Raw genomic sequence first — 20,512 nt, 5'->3', positions numbered from 1 at the left:
ATACTAACAAATGTTCAATGATTTTTAGTTATCTTCCGTTGAAAATGTGGCCCGTCATTTTTGCAAACTTGAATCCCCTTTAGCTAAGAATGCTATGCGGCAAGTTTGGTCGAAATCGGCTTGAGAAGAAGTCAAAAATGTAAAAAAAAAATAAATACAGACAGACGGACGGACGGACAGACGGACGCCGGACAAAAGGTAATCAGAGTAGCTCACTTGAGCTTTCAGCTCAGGTGAGCTGAAAATATAATGGAAAAGAAAAATTGTTACTAGTGATCACTTTACACATTCGTGTAATAGGGATTTTGTCAGACTTGTTTTACATGTAACTAGGCCACACCAAATAGAATTTCAACTATATTTCAACAACAATAAAAAAATAAAAAGGTAAAAGCTGTGAAGCATCTCAAGACGGGGTTTCAGATACAAGATGTATCAGAATTGTGGAAGGGTATAAAACCTTCAAACTGGAGTAGCAAGCAAACATTACATCATAGATTTAGCATGTACACAATATTTCCCTTCTCTGGAAATTTCTATTTTGTTGAACATTTAAAAAAGTACAACCCAAGTTTTACCTTTCTACACAGAAAAATGTGTCTCATTTATATTAAATATGTTGATTTTTCAACATGTAAACCCACATTGCCTCCATCTTTATGACGCTAAGTATACTGCTTTGAATTCCGCAACCAAATAACTTTGGAAAAATAGAAACAGAAAAAATCCATAGTTTTGGATAAATATATACATGTACTTCCCATATTTTTTTGCGGCACAGTTGAGTCATTTTATACTGAAAATCTGTTCTTATCATTTGAGTGTAAACTTTTATCTATATTTTTTCAATTATTCAGCTGAAGAGTTTTTCAAAATGATTTTACATAAATGATTTTTTTGAGTTTGTCATAATAAAAAAATAAATGTATTCTTGTTGTATGTTGTATTGTTGAAATACATAGTGAAAAAATAACAAATCAAGTTAATTTCATTTTATTGCTCTCGCGTACAACTCAATTCAGAATGATATTTATAAAGCGATAAATAATAGATAACTACCCCCCCCCCCCACCCTTCCCGCTTTCTCTAAACGTCCCCCTTTACAACATACTGACAGAAAATGACGGTAATCTAGGTACCTTCGCTCCCTTTATATCTATAAGTAAGGACAGATTCAGAGTGATATATAAATCTATTAATACAAAATTCTGTCCGACCCAATTAAAAACAAATATATAGAAAACAACAATCTGAAAAAAGTGACAGCCGCTTATTTCTAATTTTCACTACTATATATATAGTCGTATAGACACACATCGGCTTTTTAAGATCATTTTAGGAATATTGAACTATTTTCAAATATGTATGCTGGGTTGTCTTATCTATGAAAAATCGAATCCAAAAAATCGTTAATAGGATAAAACGTCATATAAAACTGTTTTTCCTACCCGATAGCGAGAAACCGAGTTCAACAAGACATGCATAATGGTCTATAAATTCAGTTATTCAAAACCCGATTTCATTTTATTTATACGTGTTTTCTCGTCTATTTTCTCTCAAAATTTGAAATGAAAAAAAAACACCTCACAACCAAACGATAGCAGTTGTAAAGATTAATTGCGGCAATAGTTTTACTTGTGGTATTTTTGCGACATTCAAGTCTCTCTACAACTTTCATAGCTGCATACACCTAAGGGAAAATTGACAGCACATTTTAACCCGAATTTTCCCGTATAGCGTCAGATCTGCAGCAAAGATTACTACAGTGTCACCAAGAACATTTCTATATTCTCCATAATGTAAAGTACAATCTTCATTTAAGACGTTGATTGCGAGGCTTACACCCTGGACTTTATTTGCACACAGCTTTGTACCGACTGAAGTTTTTGAGGACAACATGGATTTGAAATTTTGATTTATATATATCACCGGGTTTGACAATATTGATCCACCAAGGAATCTATTTACTTATAGACAAGCAATTGCGATAAGGTTTTTAATTTTGACCCAAGAAAAAATTCTCACAAAATCAAATTGCCAAAAAAAGAAGGTAGTTAAAGAAACAGTTCCTATTTAATTGAAGAAGGCTAAAAATAATTGTTTTCGACAGATGTAACCAAATTCTATAAATGACAGTTCGAGAAATCGACGTACCCGGAAGTCATATTGATTGATTTACAGGATTCTTATTATCCGGGTATTTGGTTAGGCCACCCCTCGTTGTGTCTTATCTCGCTGTATGAAACGTTTAATGCTCCAAACATATTACATTGAAACATTTCACAATGGTCTGAGCATAAAATAACACATGGAAGGGATGAAGTTACGAGTGTGGTTGTATCTTAGTGTGTGGGGTGCGTTGTGTGTTTGGACGGTGGTGGGGGCTAGCGGCGGATTCACTTTACCCCCGGGGCCACCTTCTCCGGACTACAAAGCCGATGACGTCAAATACGAGGATGGAGGAATGGGGCCCCTGTACAACTTTGCCCGGAAGTTCATCAACATGTGTTTGTCCGACATCAAAGATGTTATAGAAGGTGATGCGACTATACTCTGTGTCTTACGAATTGCCCAACATAAAGAGAAATAGGATTTTTTTTTAAAATGAGATAAGAGTGTCTAAATGGGTACAAATTTCACTTATCGTTTGTTGTTCTGATAAACAATGTTTGGTAATTATTGTTGAGAAGGTATTTAAAAAGTTTGAATAATCTTGCCACATGGAAAAAAATGTGATTTAATATCTTACAATATCTTTTAAAAGATATTTCAACAATTTGTCTCTAAAAAACGCATAACATTGGTAATAAATATAAAAAAAGAAAAAGAAAGAAAATGTAAAGAAAATATGTACATGTAAAAGTCTAGTCAACTCATGTTTAACGTCAAACTAATCGCGAAAGATATTCAGAATTAAAAATAATGTTTACAAAAGAATCTACCAAAATCGCAAGCTTCGAATCATTTTATTTGTAAATTACTACAGGGAAGCATATAGCTTTTGTCATAACTGACAATTTTGGTAAATGAGCGTAATTTCATAAAATAGCGAAAATATCATCGGTAACATTAACTGTACAGAATTTCATTTATAGCAGTATAAACAAACCTTTTTTCACACATTTAAGTTAAACTATTTCAAAATACATGTATATGTAGCAAATCCTTAACAAACAAAAATACATGTTGTAACAGGTTAACAGAAAATTAGTAAATGTTTGTCTTTATTATTTTTCTTGATTTTTCCTTATTTATCATTCAGGCTGATTAACATGAAACATCTCTCTCTCTCTCTCTCTCTCTCTCTCTCTCTCTCTCTCTCTCTCTCTCTCTCTCACATTAACTGCATATTTAATTCCAAATAATGGAAAAGCATACATTTCCAAAGTAAAAAGTACAAATCAGATTTCCATAAACAACATTTCAAACTGATTTTATTTTTATAAATGAATGTTCTGTCAATTAAAACAAGATCACAAAACCTTTATCATTTTACATTTTATTCATGAGTATTTTAGCAGGCATAAAATGACAGAGTGCCATTTTCTATTATCATATTCAATAACTAAACTCATCAGTATACTCATCAGCCTACTCCTAATACTTAAACAACCCTGATGGATAGGAAAAATTCAATGACCTCTCATTTTAAGTTTCTTCTCCTTATCATATTAACACTACAACTTTATGTAGAAATTTTGTAATCGTATTTGTTGACAGAACTACATGGGACATATCCTAGAAACTCTTGAATTGTCAGTGAGTCGGGTGGTTCAATAAAATACTGTATTTGATAATCTTTATAAAAAAGTAATTATAGATTTCATTGAATTTTCGTTTGACGCTAGGTTCTATGAAACCACAGTTTAACGAAAAACTACACTGATGTTAAACATGAATAATCAATTAAAGTTCCTTCAATTAATAATTATACTATTAACAACCTCTTTGACATTCGGTATATTTCGTGAATCACTATAGATGAGATGTGTCAAGTATTATCGAATAGAGATCGCGGCCCAGTTCGCGCTGCCACGATAAAAATCCATTTTTGTTAAATTTGACGTATTGAAAGTCCTATTGAAAAATCCACATGCTGGCCTAACTGACTTTAGGAAAAACACTTTATCAAACAAGTGTACATTGATGTGAAGAGTTAATCCTCAATAGTATGAACTCACTTAAAATGTTCAAAGAAAGATAATATACTGAAATTCAAAAAAACTCATATTATTTATTTAAACATTATATTATGACTTATAAAAAAATCAATTAATCGGAAACTATTTTTTTCCTACAATATTATTCACCTCAAAATTATTTTCATTTCAAAAAATATATGACATCCATCAAAAACATCATCTACGAACAAAATAGTTTACTTAATGATAAGATACACTAAAGTGAGGTATAATCTTGCAAAAAAAAAAAAGCTCAGAATTTTTTTTGATAAAATACAGATTGCTTTAAAAACTCTTCGGAAGATCAATACAAGTTTACGCATTCTTCTAGTGGGATCAATAAAACAAATCCCTTATTTATTTTGTAGAGATAACGGCATTGCTTCGTCGTCTGCGATGATTTGGTGTTACAGATCCCCCCCCCCTTTCCAAAAACACACAAACAAGAAAAAATGTTGAAAACATTACAAATATTACATGTAACCTCTGCATGAATATATCAGTATGGAAAAGTAACAGAAGTAAAACACATACTAAGTAATGTTATTTAGATATCCGATAATGTTACTCTAACAAGCCTATATGTACAATGGTTCAATATTTTTTTTAAGTATCCTAATGATGCCAATGATATTTTAGTTATATTACGCCGAATTCACTTTTAATCGACTGGGCAACTCTATCATTGTCATCAAATGTCAAACAAAGTATGATATATTTAATTTTTTTGTTCTTTCAAAGTAATCTTAGCCCATAAACCGAGACATAGAGCAATTGATAAGTTATCATGCACACTTGATCACAAAACGGTATACGTTTTTTATAAAAACTCAACATATTTATGTTTTGATGTTGATAACCCATGCATAACTTTGCATAATAAATACACATTATGCGGCTTTATATCAACAGTTATTAAAGATGCCATCAAGGGCAAAATCGGAAGCAACGTACAAGATATTCTTCAAATGGTGAGTGGTTTTCTCTATCGTATCATCTTTTGTATACTTTACGTGGAAAAAATGCAATCTTGGCGGGATATCTCACAGCTACAGCGCTTGGTATCTAAAGCATCGGAGCGTTACAACATTTAAAGTTGATGTAATGAATACAAATATATCATTTTTTAATAATTCATTAAAAAATAATTCACACAAACAACAAAAACTGTACATGTTTTCCATTTAGGATTAAACTTTGTTTATGTATTTTAAAATATTTTTGTATAGCACTATGCTACATCAATTGTTAACAGTAAATGTGACAATTTTTGTCTTTATCGAACCTCTGTTGTTTGTTAACGATTTGTAGACATTTTTTGTATGCAGTTATGCTCAGTCGTTAGTTAATGATGTGTGGACGTTGTTGTACGGTCTTGTTTCCTGTAGGTCCGTAGTAACTTCCTGGGCTTCTCTATCTCCGTGGTGGTCGGTCTCCTTTTCATCGTCATCTTCCCAATCGTCGGCTGCTGCTTCTGTTGCTGTAGAGTAGCCTGCAAGGCATGCTGCGCTCAGCCTGACGAAGAGGACCCCAGTGTGTCCTGTAAAAAGGCCATCTATGGAACCATTCTCTTCGTGATTGTGGCATTCACCGCGTAAGTCCTGTTTCAATAATCTCCCGTTCGTGTGTTGAACAAAGAAAAATTTAAATATTTTTCATTAAATGGTGCATATATTCTAACCTTTGAAAAATTTAATGCTGTTTATTTAAATATGAATATTTAAAATCTCAAAATTATATTTAATTATATTTTGGTTATTAAGAAATTTTGCTCTCCTAATTTTAGATGTATAATTCATTTTTCTGTTGTAGAGCTGGAAACATCTGTGTTTATGTATCAAACGACAGGATTTCTTTGGCACTGACAGAAATCGTGGACAACGTGGACAAAAACCTAGACGACATAAAGCTATTTATGGAACACAGCTCCAAAGTAAGTCAGTGTACAAGTTACACGTCAGGTTTAACTTTCACACATGCGCATTTATAGCTACCACTTTCAATTTCTACAGTCAAAGTGCAATGTAATGTACTGCTTCTATGATATTTTAAATGATTTTTCATGTTTCAGTTAGAAATATACATTTTCATTACATTAAGTACATTTAGTTTTACCTCCGAGTTAGTTTTTTTCCTACCTGAAGCTGGTATACAGTGACATTGAAAGAATAAAAACCACTCGTAATTGATATCAGTGTACTTGATATGATATAAAAAAAGGGTCCCTTTACACCAATGTAATTAAATATTTATGAGATTTTGGTGAATTTTTTCTATAGAAGGGGTAGATTACACGGTCAATTTCCCCCAGATAGCATACAAAGATATGACATTCTTTCTTTCCTTGATCTTGTGAGACTTAAGTTATCAGAACATCAGGTTCACTGGACGTCAACCATTGGCAAAGCGTCAGCAATGAACGAAAACCGACACAAAGTGGAATCACTATAAACATTGTTTACTTGTTGAATAATCAAAGTAAATTACGTCTACGTTAAGTTATATTGTGTTCATTTTTTCTCACGCTACATTATTAAAATAAAAGAGAAAAGATATGCATACAATGTCAAACTGGATAAAAAACAAGACTACAACACTCCTCATCAACCTAAAAAATTGACTTCTTGATTACATTAATAAATTTACTAATTTTAATGACAAATGCTATTTTTTGTATATGAGAACAAAAACTGAGATGCACTTGGTCGAATTATAAATATTGATTTTGTTTACTTCACTACTGTAACACAAATTGAGATTTTGTTTTGTTTTGTTATAATGGCTTTGTTTTGCGATATCGTCTTAATTAGTACTGACACTAGTAACATTGAAGTATTCCCTGGCACATAATCTCGACATACTCTAAACAACAACCAAGTACTAACTTATCATAAACGACAAAATAAAAAGCGGTGTCTTTTGCATTTCTTGTACAGATTCAAGAAACGAAAACTTTATCAATCTGCCGGGTATTCGCTTTATTTATTTAGCTTTTGAAGGGAAGATATATGATTAAATATTACGCATGCCTGTAATTTGGAATCATCGATCAGCGAAAATCGATACAAAGCTTTCCAATTTGAGTTTGTCAAGCTCGAGCTAGTTTGCAGGCAATTAAAGTATATGAACTGCATATATTTTGCACTCCATATCATATTACGTAGTACTATACATGTATAAGAAATGGTATATAATTACAATCAGTAAGTAGCTGTCCAGTGTATAGATGAAAGTATACTGCAAGTAAACGTGATTTAAAACAAATACGGATAATGATAAACATTTCAGATTTTTTTTTATTAACAGTCACATTACATTTTTTCAACATGTATATTTGCTTAAATTTACTTTTAATCCAGCAGACATGTTCAAGAAGCTAACTTAGGACTATGGTGCATCCTAAGTACGTCTTGCGATACACCTTAGTCGTTGTTCCTTTACACCAATATCAATGAATATTTATGAAATTTTGGTGAATTTTTCTATAGAAGGGATAGAATATACGGTCTATTTTTCCCAGATAGCATACAAAGATATGACATTCTTTCTATCGTTGATCTTGTGAGACTTAAGTTATCAGAACATCAGGTTCACTGGACGTCAACCATTAGCAAAGCGTCAGCAATGATTGAAGAGCGACACGTATTTGAACCACTAAACATTATTTGTTTATTTGTTACTTAAATGAAAGTAAATTACACACACATTAAGTTATATTCAATTCATTTATGCTCACGTTTCATTTTTAAAATAACATAGAAAAGATATGCATACAATGTCAAACTGGATAAAAAGCAAGGCAACAATAGTCTATATCAACCTGAAGAATTGACTTCTTGATTACATAAATAAATTTACTATTTTTATTGACAAAGACTATTTTTTGTATATGAGAACATAAACTGATATGCACTTAGTAGGTGAGCGATATCTTTTGCATGTCTTGTGCAGATTCAAGAAACGAAAACGTTATCAATCTGCCGGGTATTCGCTTTATATATTTAGTTTTTAAAGGGAAGATATATGATTAAATATTACGCATGCCTGTAATTTGGAATCATCGATCAGCGAAAATCGATACAAAGTGAAAAGTCGAAAGTTTTCCAATTTGATGTGTTCAGGCTACAATGAAAGGCTACTTTAAAGGCAGTTAAAGTATATGAACTGTATAGATTTTTTACTTCACATCACATATCATAGTACTATATAAGAAATGGCATATTTACAATCAGTATAGTAAATGCCCAGTGTCTAGATGTCGATCATATACTGCAAGAAAAAGTGATTTAAAACAAAAGCCGAGCCGATAATGCTTAACATTTTTGATATTTTTAAATCAACAGTCATATTTTGTCTGCGTGCTTAACTATAACAAATATTTTACCTACTGTAATCTTAATGGCAGTTGCCAGGGATGGAGCCCTGACTAAGCTCTAACCTAATACAGACAAGTAATAATTTTTCTATATCATCTCGCAGGATGACACATTCAATGTATTTATAGTAATAGCAATGTAACAAAAGGAAAGATATATAATGAATGTATGACATTCAAAGTATATTTGAAATACATTTGATGGAAAATGTATCAATACACGTATGTAACCTCATTTAAACAAATATAATATGATGGACATTTTCGCCCTTGAATCAAATAGTTAAATAATGACGTTCATAATAATCATATACATATATTTGCAAAATCCCATTTGCTGCGACAGATTTACTTATCATCCAGATCTTTGGTAAGTGATAAGATGGTAATAATATAATGATCATCTTTAATTATGACACCGCCTTCTTCTTCTTCCGTTTAATCACTCATTTAAAATTGATTTGGAAAATGTAAATTTTATTTGAAAATGATTTTAAATTGATCATTTTCTAGTAGTCGTGAGTAAGGAATGAGTTCATTACATCAGAAGTACTTAGCTAGTTGTTAATAAACTTTTATTTCTGTATAGCAAGTGGATTCCATAAAAACCAATTTCCAGACAGCTAAAACTGAACTCGATAAACATTTGGATGCAACAAGTATGTCATTTAAACTCAAACTTTGTATCAAATAATGATTTATAAACAAAGTAATTAATGATAATCTTGTAATGCTTAAAAAGGCAAAAATGTGTTCATTTTATTGTAACAGAATTATCAGGGGCTCTGCAGAAGAAAGCGATCTCGTTGCTGACGGGGGGCGCTGTGAACCATCTTCAAACAGGTAATAACTCACCCAATGGTAAACTGTTCACATGACTGCAAACAAATTGACGTCATACACAAGAACTTGTTCAAATATCTTATATGAATTCAGAAAAAAAGCTATATGTAATTCGCGTATTAAGTCAAGAGTTATACTGTCCTTCAATCAATAAAAAGAAGCATCAAAGTAGACAAACGTCTTACTAAAATACGTATGATGTGAATACATTTGAGATATGTAATCTCTATTTTATTGTTATTTGTTTTAGATATCGATGATGTCCGTTCGACTGTTTCCAATGTTAGCACAGCAATGAGTGCTTTCTGGCCGGCCTGTCCACCAGCAGTGTGCCCATCTCCTATATCAGTGAGTTTGACCACACGTTTTTTTTATGATACGCAACAAATTAACGAGCAGATTGATATACTAAGATCCAAATAGAGCTAAATAGTCAACAAGGCAAATTTTAGACTAAACTTAAAAGAAAAGCTTTATTAAAACTGTTTTTTTGACTATTTAGTTAGTATAAAGATAAAAAAAATGTGCAAATTTGATTGTTGATATATTTAGATTTTTCTGTACTAAATGATAGTATACAACTTAACAAATTATTTCTACATTTTAAGGAAGACATAACGGTCTGATTGTTAATTTGTTGACTCTCTGCTCTCCTATGGCAACGTACTTAGTTGGGTGACTGAATTTTGAATTAATTAAGTGCCGTTGCTAGGTTACTATGAAACCCCTCTCCCCAATGGCTCATACATCCTGACCACCTCCTACACACATTCACTCATTCACTCAAACTTTTTATTTTAAAATTTCCATTAAACTTTCAATCGATGTACAATTTCAGATTAAATAATTTTCATGATAGAAATCTTGAATCTGAAATTAAATAAATACCGGTATTCATTTAACTCATACACGATGGGTAATAAAGGAGTATACTAGTAGTAAATGAAAGGTTTGAACGCTTTAAATCACATTTAAATTATTTCGAGTCAAATATTATACTGTCTTATTGCATGTGAATGTGTTTTTGACCAAAAGCAAATGCCAATGAATTGGACTGGGTTTGATAAGTTGTTGAAAGTTAGGAAATCAAAACGTTTTATGTTTGTATTTCTTATTTCAGATAAGCTTACCAACAATTTCAAGTATTGATATATCAAATCAGGTTGGTAAATTGCATATTACTGTTGTTTAAAGTTATAATTCTATTTCAAATATGCTATGTTCTGTTTTTTATTTGATGTCCAATACATGTAGAATTTATCAGTGGAGGTTTTATTTTGTATCATAAGGCGACAACAAGTATCAAAACAGGAATAGATGCAGCATTGGGTACGACAACCAGTGGTAAGCAACTTAACATGTTAGAAATGTTTGAGTGACAATATTCAATGTGATCTATTTACTCCTTATTGCAAATATAATAAAGATTGCATACTTAAAAAATACGAAAAGGTATTATTAAGGGACGTGAATTGTTTTAAAGCTATAAATGATGCAAAAACTCAGCTGAATGCAGCAGACACTAAAATCAGTAATCTGGTGGACAACACAAAAGATGCCATTCAGAAGGTAGCCGTAATTAGTTAGCAGAACTTGTTTACGAAAATTCATGAAATAACTGGATACCTTTGCATCAATAAACCGTTTCAATAATTTTATCTTTGTAATTTCATATGCTTTTATCAATTTATCTTAAATAATTCATTTTGATCAAAGGGGGATGTAGTGAACATTAAAGACACCAAAACAATGGTGAAAAACCAAAAGGATTTCATCACACCTTACGATAAATATAGGTTAGTTTTATATCTTATACATAACGATATTTTATCATAATTGTTACACTGAAGAAATATTATTGATATCCAATTCTAAATCTCTGAAGATATTAACCTGAATTCCAGGTGGTATGCTGGAATTGGTTGTGGGGGTATTGTCTCCCTTATTTTGGCTCTCTACTGTTGTGGGATTTGCTGTGGTTGTTGCGGTGGGAGGTCTGTCAATGATCCCCTGGAAAAGGGCTGTGTATCAAACTGTGCAGGCCGTCTGATGATTGGGTAATCCGGCGTATTATAATTTGTTTAGGAAAACACATATTTTTGTAGCAATTTAATTTGTTTCATAAAAATGACCATTTCATTATAAAATAAAACGTTTGATTTCTGCCATTGTCTTTTATTATTTTTTACAATAACAAATATTTTATAACGGAATGTTTTTTTTTTATAAAGTTCTTGTGACAGAAAATATATCGCTTTTTTCACAGGTCTCTGGTTTTCATTTTCGTGTTTTGTCCCTTGCTGATGTTGATAACGACTCTTATGTACATACCTGGAGCCATTATTGAGAGATATGTCTGTCAACCATTCACCGATCCTAACCTGGAATTTCTGGATGAGGTTTGTAATGTGAGATAGAAGCATTATTACACAACTGCTGTATTGACATCTTTCAAGGAATATGGTCATGTGTTTACATGTTTTAATTTTGTAATTTTACTATGATGTACGGTAGTTCAAATCTTTCAATGTCTAACCCATGTACAGTTCTAACAATTTACTGTATTTTTTTTTTAACAAAACTCGTGTCTTCTTTTTAATTTCTTACATATTAACGGCTATAAAGTTTCATATTTCAAACACAGTGACTATTGACAAAGAGTGTACTCATAAATAATTTGAAAAAATAGTGAAATATTTTTATTGAAATGAAACTATAAATGAATAAGAAATTTGTATGCAGCTTATAAAAGCAAAAAATGATATTTTGCCTGTAGCAAGCTTTTGAACAAGCATTTTAAAAATCAAGCATTTTTAACAATTTCATCGTACCTTCAATATATTGTTATTTCAATATTCCGCCTGTTTGAAAAATAGGGCTTTTCTTTAAAGATATGTCAAACAAATCGTTTGTGATCAAGAATTCATCGGAGAGTTTTAAAAGTATTATTAGTAACTCATAATCTATAATAATTAATTAGAATATCAAATGTTTGAAATGAAAGTGTATTATTTATTATATTATACAATACTCCTGAAGCTATTTGATATTTCTAAGAAAGAAATAAGTATTTTTGACTTGTTTGGAATTACTTTTTGTGCCTGGTTGACAGTTTTTAAATAAAACAAGTTTCTGTAATCTCAGTTTAAACACATGCCTCTGAATTTCTATCAATAAGCTGTTAGATATATGGGAAAAGAGAGATATATACTTTATTTACATATGTGTATAAATAAACACAGTCTCTCTCTCTCTCTTCCCATATACCGGTATTTAACAGCTTATTAATAGAACTTCAGAGGCCTGTGGTTTGAAAGTATATTTTGTGTCTTGTTGTCAGTTTTGAAATAAATTAGGTTTTTTGAATCTCATGAGTATTTTGTACACTTTTTGTAGCTGATGGATAGTTTTGAAATGAATTTTGACAATATCGTCAAGCATGAACCTGGTCATGAGATGTCCCTGAAGTCATTCCTTGGGTACGTTGAAAAACGTTTAACATGTAATTAAGAACTTTAAAACTGTTTGTATAGAGTAATTACTGAAATTATTCATTAAATATGATAAATATTATGATTTATCATGGAATATTTTAGAGTAATACAACCAATATATATATATATATATATATCCCTGTTCTTTTTAGCAATTGCAAAAACAACATGGCCATTTATAAAGCCTTGGATTTGGAACACCTGACGTTGTTTTCATTCAAGTTTTCAGACTTGGAAAATGAAGTCCAGAATATCATGACTGTAGGTTTTATTAACTACTAGTTGAACTTAAATATACCGAATATAGCTTTAAAATGATAAAAATATTCTAATGAAGTAACTAATGATGTTTTAATTAAAGAATTGATGTCCTGAACGTTGATTTTGTAGAGGAGTGATATATTATATGAATATACTTTTACAATAACTTATAAATGATATGTATAACTTGAACTTTTATATGAAACTGCATTAAACAGCACATGAACACAGGAATGGGGAGTTTGCTTAATGATAAAACAGCCTTTGGTAGTGCCAATCTACTACCACCCGCCCTAGTAACCGACTTGGATAACTTAAAGAACACGATGAGCACTCTTGACCTCACCAGTTTGAACAACTCTGTATGTCCTTTTACATCTTAAAATGCATTATCATATCCATTTTTTAAGAGCACATGTATCAATTCATTACTTGTTGTAATAGTTTTCCTTTTACTGATTGGGTAATATAGAGTCTTTTTTCATGATTTCATAACATTTACCCCATTTCAGATACCACAAATGCAGGCCGCAATTGCTGCATTGAGTGCTCTAAATCCAGTAAGTATCTGTAGCTTATATTTCTTTCTTTCAAAATGTATATATTAAAAAGCCTCATAAATTATAGTTAAGACAATTAGTGTGCCGCTGGATTGATATGTAATTATTTTTTATATAATGTAACAGAGAAGGAACTGAAAGCAGAAATAGGAATGCAGAATTTTGTGTAAATTATAGAACATTGTCTTTAAAGTTTAAAGACAAACGAGTTTTAGCTAATTTTTATTAAATATCATCCATATCAGTTTGCATTTGCTAGATGAATTTAAATTGAATCTAGTTCATTCATATCTTGTATATCACGTGTTTTATGAATATATGTTCACTACGGATATCGATCATGTTTAAATATTGACCACTTTCTTCCCATGGTTTGAATTTTTTTTTTTTATTCAAACATAATGATATAGCTTTGCTCTTTCAGACTGTAGGTATATATTTAAAATGTTCATAAAACCTGTACCTCTTGTATCATGTATTGTTTTTTTTAAATTCTCCTTACACTCTGTCATAGGGTTCACCGAGTATTTCAACAATGCAAACATCTTTGGTAATTATAAGCTTTCTTCATATTATATTATATTCAATTTATTTTTTATCTTTAAAATGAAAATGATTTTGCATAAACATTTTTAATACATAAGCCTCTATGTTGTTTCTTAAAAAATGAAGATGGTAAACAAACATATAGCCTTTACTCAATCGCTTCAAAATTTCAGTCACTATCATAATAGATTACATTCAGTAAAACTGCACAATGCAATTGTAAAACAAATAAAGGAACTTTGTAAAATTTAGTTTTATATGTATTTTTTAAAACTCAGAATACCTTGAATACTGCAAAAACGCAGCTCTCCAGGCTCAAATCTGATATCCCGGTAAGTGAACGCTGAGAGAGAGAGAGAGAGAGAGAGAGAGAGAGAGAGAGAGAGAGAGAGAGAGAGATATTTAATACAAAGACACCTAGGTCAGAGTGAAAAAAAAGGTTTGAAAGTTTTAGTCAAAATAGTATTCGGACCTTTCTGTCAAAGTTCGGAAACATATCAAATATATTAACGGATGTTAATATTTTCTACAACATAGAGACTTCCTTGTACATTGTAACCAATGTTCAGACAGAGTTGAAAGTCTCCTCCGTGATCTATTTCATACTTTATCATTGATTTTGGCGACATTTGATGACATGGAGGTCAATTATAAACTAAAACTTGTCACTGCATTTGTGTTAAGTCTGTACAAAGCCCTAAGGATCTACTATTGTAAAATATTTTATTTCAATTGACTTCCAGTGACATTTGCAGCAAATAGCACCTACATGTACCATTGCAATTGAATCATGGACTTTTGGATATTCTAGACTATAATATGTACTCGACAGATATTATTTGGTTACTTATTAGATTTGCTGAGTCTTATTACCTAGAAGTATAATTATCGTTTTATTTAATTCTGTTTACTTTCAGACTGCTGTAGACGATGTTAAACAACAGTTAAATGACGCCACCTCTAACATGCAGTCTAATGGCATGACAAATGTGAGAAGAAACGGTGATGTGTAATGATATAATCGGCTCATTTCTGCCTGATTGTTGCAATTTACCTCATCACATGTCAAATGCCAGTTAGGCATATACTATCATATACTATTCTTTTTTGGCAGATTGCTCAATCGTTTGTCAATGATACTGTTAATATCATTGATGTATATTTCAAAGATGTAAAAAGCAAGGTGAGTAATTTTACTTGTATACATGGGTTACGAGAAATCTAAAATTACAAAGCAAGCTACTTTAAGGTAAAAATGCAAACTTAAAATCTGAGTACATTCCTCGAACAATATATGATATATTACAACTATTCCGAAGTGATATGCATAAGTTTAAAAAAAACCCAGCAAAGTAAGCATTTTTCTGGGCAATAAGCTTAAGTATCATTACTGAACAACATACTATGTATTAAACAATTTATATGTTATATGATTTTTTAATTTTTCTTAAAGCTGCACAACGAAATAGGACAATGTCAGCCCCTGTGGAATCTCTACAACTCCATCATCAAAATATCGCTTTGTCAGTACATAGTGGACGCCTTTGTGAGTCTCAATTCTACAGTAATGTATTTCTTATGTTGCAATGTTTACTCTTAATTTTATTTTCATTTTTCATTTTCAAAAAAGGTAATTATCTTACAAAGTTTTATAATTGTTTAGCATATTTCACTGCATAAACACAATGAATTTGACACAAGTTCCAAAACTTATTGACATATTTTACAGCATAATAAAATGTCACTTCTTTAAAACAGAAACAATATATAAATTAACATACGTTACTAAAAATACTAATGGCACTATATTATAGATAGTTATATAGATACAAAGTATAGTATATCAAGAAAGACGTTTAGATGTTTAGATGATTTTTTTTACATTGAATACTAAATGATTAAAAAGGCTTATGTTTCATTACATGGTGAAAGAACAACATATGAATATTTTGTTATAATATTTTGATGATATTTCAATCGATAGAACGGCTTCTGGTTTTCGATTGGTTGGTGTATTTTCTTCTTACTTCCGGGGGCGGTGGTTGGAACAAAACTCTCGAATTTCCTCCGCGATGTGAAGTATGTGTACGACAACAACCATGATGCCGAGTAAGTCAGAGCACTATTAATTATCATATAACAAAAGAAAGTTTAACCTCGTGTTTCATTAAGATAATTTCCTGCAAACCATTGTAGAGTTAATCATCATAAAACAAAAGAAAGTTTAACCTCATGTTTTATTATAATAATTTTCTGCAAACCATTGCAGTGTTCATTTAATGTACAATTTTGATTCATTGGCAACGGAGAATGGCTTTCTCATAAAAACATTTATTTGAAATCAAAATAAGTACGCATATTTTAAGAACATTTTTCCATATAGCTGAAAATTTTTATCCATTAATATTACCTAATGAGGTTGTTTATTTTTGTATAAATATTTTACAGGAGTGGAAAATCAAAGCGTACTAAAAAGTAAGAAAACAATATTAAAAAACTAATATCTCTTAAACAACTAATAATATCGAATTTCTATGCTTACATCCAACAAAGTCATTTCAAAACATCTGTCGAACGCTAATTTCAGGAACCAAGTTGGACACAGAGATGATGACGATGAATGAATATGGAAAGTTTTGAAGTTATTAAGATGTTTTTTTTATGTTTTTTCTTTTATCAATAGTATCTTTTAAAACCGTCCAAGGCTTGCAATCAAATCGTTTTATGATTTGTTGATGTTAATGACAAGAGTAGTCTCCCGCAGTGTTTAATCGTATATATAACCAGTTTGAAATGTAAAAAAAAAAGCAGGTACAGGGAAAATAATTTACTTTTTATTTTGTTCCAAAGGTATATGTAAGCAGTTCTTATGTGCATTATTATTTTTTGCTTGAAATTTAAACAAGTTTGCCCGCTATAAATTATTTTGTTAGCCAGATGAATGTCACAACAATTATTTTAAGAACGAGAAACAGGGTTATTTGTTTTGTTTGTTGATTGATTTTGTTTGTTGTTGATTTATTTGTGGAGATTAATTTTGATACTGATGCTGAAATGTAATTCATCAGATCAATTGTTATGCAAATGAGTGTAATGATTATTTTAATGATTTGGTATTCATTTTTTTCATTGCTTTGAAAGTATATGTTATATTTATAATATTTTCATTATTCAATTTTGAATTTCTTTTATGTTTTCAACTGAGATAGACATGATAATTATTCTAGATCATTACAATTATGCCGTCCATTTAATTTTCATTTTTTTAAAATAGCAAATAAAAATATTTTTTGAAAGTTATCTTTCTTTGTTTATTATATTTCCAATGCCCAGTAGCTTGTTAAAAAAGCGAAATATCTCCTTATGCTTAGACAAGCTGAAACAAGTATGTCATTCAGTTTTCGTCCCTTCCCCCTTTCTCTTCATATGGAAACTCACAAATAATGAAAACAATTTCTGTCTGTAAAAAGTAAAGATGACCAAATCCTAAACTTTAGAATTACAGAAAGTTGGAATAGTAAACTAAAAAAAATCCCGACATTGAATGAAACATGATGCCAAATATGCATTAAGTAGATACATACATGTATATACGTAGATCTATAGTTACATGTAATCATGTATTGACTATTGACATGAATTGTTATATTATTCTTTCATTAAGTCGTAGTAAATTAAATGTTTTAACACAACAAAATTAATATTTTAATTGGTTTGTTAATGTGAGAATAATTCTCTTCACAAATTATGTGTGTTTGGTTAAATTCCTCTGTGCTGGGGTTGTCTCGAGAATTAAAATTTGAAATAATGAACCTAGTTGCACATCAATCACATTCGAAAATTCCTGCAGATGAAGATATGAAGTATGTTAGAAAACATTATTGGGTTTCATTGTTAATTGTAAACTTGATCTCTAACCAGTGGGCAATAGTTTGATGTCCACATAAACATAAATCCTAAAGATTAATAATTTTGGTTTATTTCTCCTAACGAATGAATCCAAAAGGTCAAGAAGAGGCGTCCATGCCATGAGTTTCATTGAACATATTCTTTGTAAGAACAAGAAGGGGCCATGTTGTCAGATATCGGTAAAAAAAAATTTTTATTGGAATACATGTAGTATCTAAAAAGTTTTGAAACTATTAATTATATGCGTCAATGAATATGCGTCAATTATATGCTTTATGCTGACTTTGATAAATGTTCTATATAGAAAGTTAGAAATTTCAAACACAAACTCTTTTTTTACACCATTTGTAACATATACCGACCCTTGTGTACCTGTTAAGTTTTTAAAAAAGATATTATTGTCTTATTCTTTTTAGGATCATAACACATGTATATATACGCCGTCCATTTAATTTCAAAATTTAATCAAACCTTTTTTTTAAGTTATCTCTCTTTCTTCATTCACAACAGTAATATTATATGCAGATTATTTACCATGCTCTATATTGTGCCATGAGCGAAAAATCATTTCTTTGTGTTAAGACATATTAAAAGAAGTTCGTTATTTGGTCACCTCCCGACCTCTCACCTAAAAAGCTTACAAGTAGTACCCGTAATAACACTTGCAGGCTACAAAACAGAACGGTGTCCCCTAGATGATCAAAAGAGAACGAGTGTCCCCTAGATGATCAAGTCCCATTTATCCCTGGGTTTTATGTAAAGTATGTACAGAAAGTCAGAATTATGAAGAGTACTTTCTTTTTTAAAACATATCCATAATAAAATTGTTATCCCAAATATGCATCAATTAGAAACAAATCATAATTTGATTCGAGTGCACACCAAAAATTGAAAATACATTAAAGGGACTTCGACACAATTTAAGATCAATTTTTTCCCATATTTTGTATGTGTAAAATGGTTCACTTGGACTTTTGAAGGATTAACCGAATGTAAGAGGTCAAGTTATAAGAGGGATACTGGGGTAAGAATTCATTGTTATGTTAACAATGCTCGGGTTTTATAGTGTAAACGTATTACATTTGGCTGTGTATTCTATTTAGCGTTTTTGGCGGAAAACGGCGTCCGCTAAATTAAATACATAGTCAAATGTAAAATATGCAAGCAGATAAATAGTTACATTTAGAAATGTGCTCAATCAAATCTACGCTAACTTGTTCAAAAATCATATTCGGCCAAATATCGTACACGCTATATATAATACGTTCACAGTATACATGAATATTTACAAATGTTGTAAAGTATGGAATTGCAATATCTTTGACAAAATGAAACGTGACAAACAAAACAAGTCGACTCAATGTGTTTGTAAATAATATTACCAACAGAAGGAAGCAACATATAATTGAAACTGATTCCAGTAAAACACATATGTAAACAATAAAAAGGCTCGAGTTTTGTTTTCAAAACAAAGAATTCAAAGTCTATATTTTGATTATAACTCAATATTTGACTTTCAAATTTTAACAAAGCATTAGAAATACCAATATTAACCAATCTAAACATTAAAAGGGAAAAAAAACTTCAAAATTTTGAGCTCAAATCGTGTCTATGTTACTTTAAAACAGACGTAATTTGTAAAAAGATCACTTTATTCTTACCTTAAAAATTAAAATTAAATATACTAGTGTCGGTATTCTGTTGATGGATAAGAGTTTCAAAGCCTCACATTATGTGTTCGTGATAGAGTGTTGTACCTAACTATGATCCTAACTGCACATTGATTCAATTCCAGCGCTTGTGGATGAGTTTTGATAGTGTTGAATGTTTAAGAGCATCGTTTGGTCTAAGGGTAAATTTGATCATTAATTCATCCGTTTTAATATCGGAAAAAGCAATATTATATGTACAAAATCCATACCAATACTTAACCCGTTATTTCAGTGATATTCCTGTTGATTTGGGGGAAAACCCCACTTAGGATATACAGATCTCGGAACGAAGAAGATATATTTATGAAAACTGATTCATTTGAGATGATATTTACAGCTTACCGGTTGTAAAAAAAAATATCTGCGCTCAATCAATTTATCAAAAGCATATTGTATTTTAAAAGTAATGAAATGGTTCCTCAATATTTGAATTTTGATAAACGGGTAAAGTGCATGATATAGTACATATTATTTACAATGACCGCTGTTATCGATCATAGTTGTAAATCATAATGTAAGAACCTCGAGATAAAGTATGCCTTCTAAATAAAAGAAAAATAGAGTAATTTAAATTTGGATAGAACTAGAGTAAAAACAAGATAGAGGCAGCTGATACATGTATATATATACT

General features: G+C 30.7%; 1 protein-coding gene across 1 annotated transcript; it reads left to right on the top strand.

Moving 5' to 3' along the window:
* Window positions 1-2,119: 2,119 nt before the first annotated feature.
* Window positions 2,120-16,922, top strand: LOC128182408 (prominin-1-A-like). Its single transcript, XM_052851023.1, has 25 exons — window positions 2,120-2,537; window positions 5,094-5,152; window positions 5,570-5,775; window positions 5,994-6,114; window positions 9,146-9,215; window positions 9,328-9,399; window positions 9,650-9,747; window positions 10,520-10,561; window positions 10,689-10,743; window positions 10,883-10,968; window positions 11,116-11,195; window positions 11,304-11,456; window positions 11,666-11,798; window positions 12,796-12,878; window positions 13,046-13,154; window positions 13,373-13,516; window positions 13,667-13,714; window positions 14,229-14,264; window positions 14,539-14,592; window positions 15,178-15,249; window positions 15,375-15,443; window positions 15,714-15,806; window positions 16,245-16,369; window positions 16,709-16,735; window positions 16,848-16,922. The coding sequence occupies exons 1-25, from the start codon at window positions 2,309-2,311 to the stop codon at window positions 16,882-16,884; spliced, it is 2,301 nt and encodes a 766-aa protein (XP_052706983.1). The 5' UTR covers window positions 2,120-2,308; the 3' UTR covers window positions 16,885-16,922.
* The last annotated feature ends 3,590 nt before the right edge of the window (window positions 16,923-20,512 follow it).

The sequence above is a fragment of the Crassostrea angulata genome, chromosome 4, assembly GCF_025612915.1.
Source record: "Crassostrea angulata isolate pt1a10 chromosome 4, ASM2561291v2, whole genome shotgun sequence".
Taxonomy (NCBI): Eukaryota; Metazoa; Mollusca; class Bivalvia; order Ostreida; family Ostreidae; genus Magallana; species Magallana angulata.
This window is presented reverse-complemented; position numbering and strand designations above follow the sequence as displayed.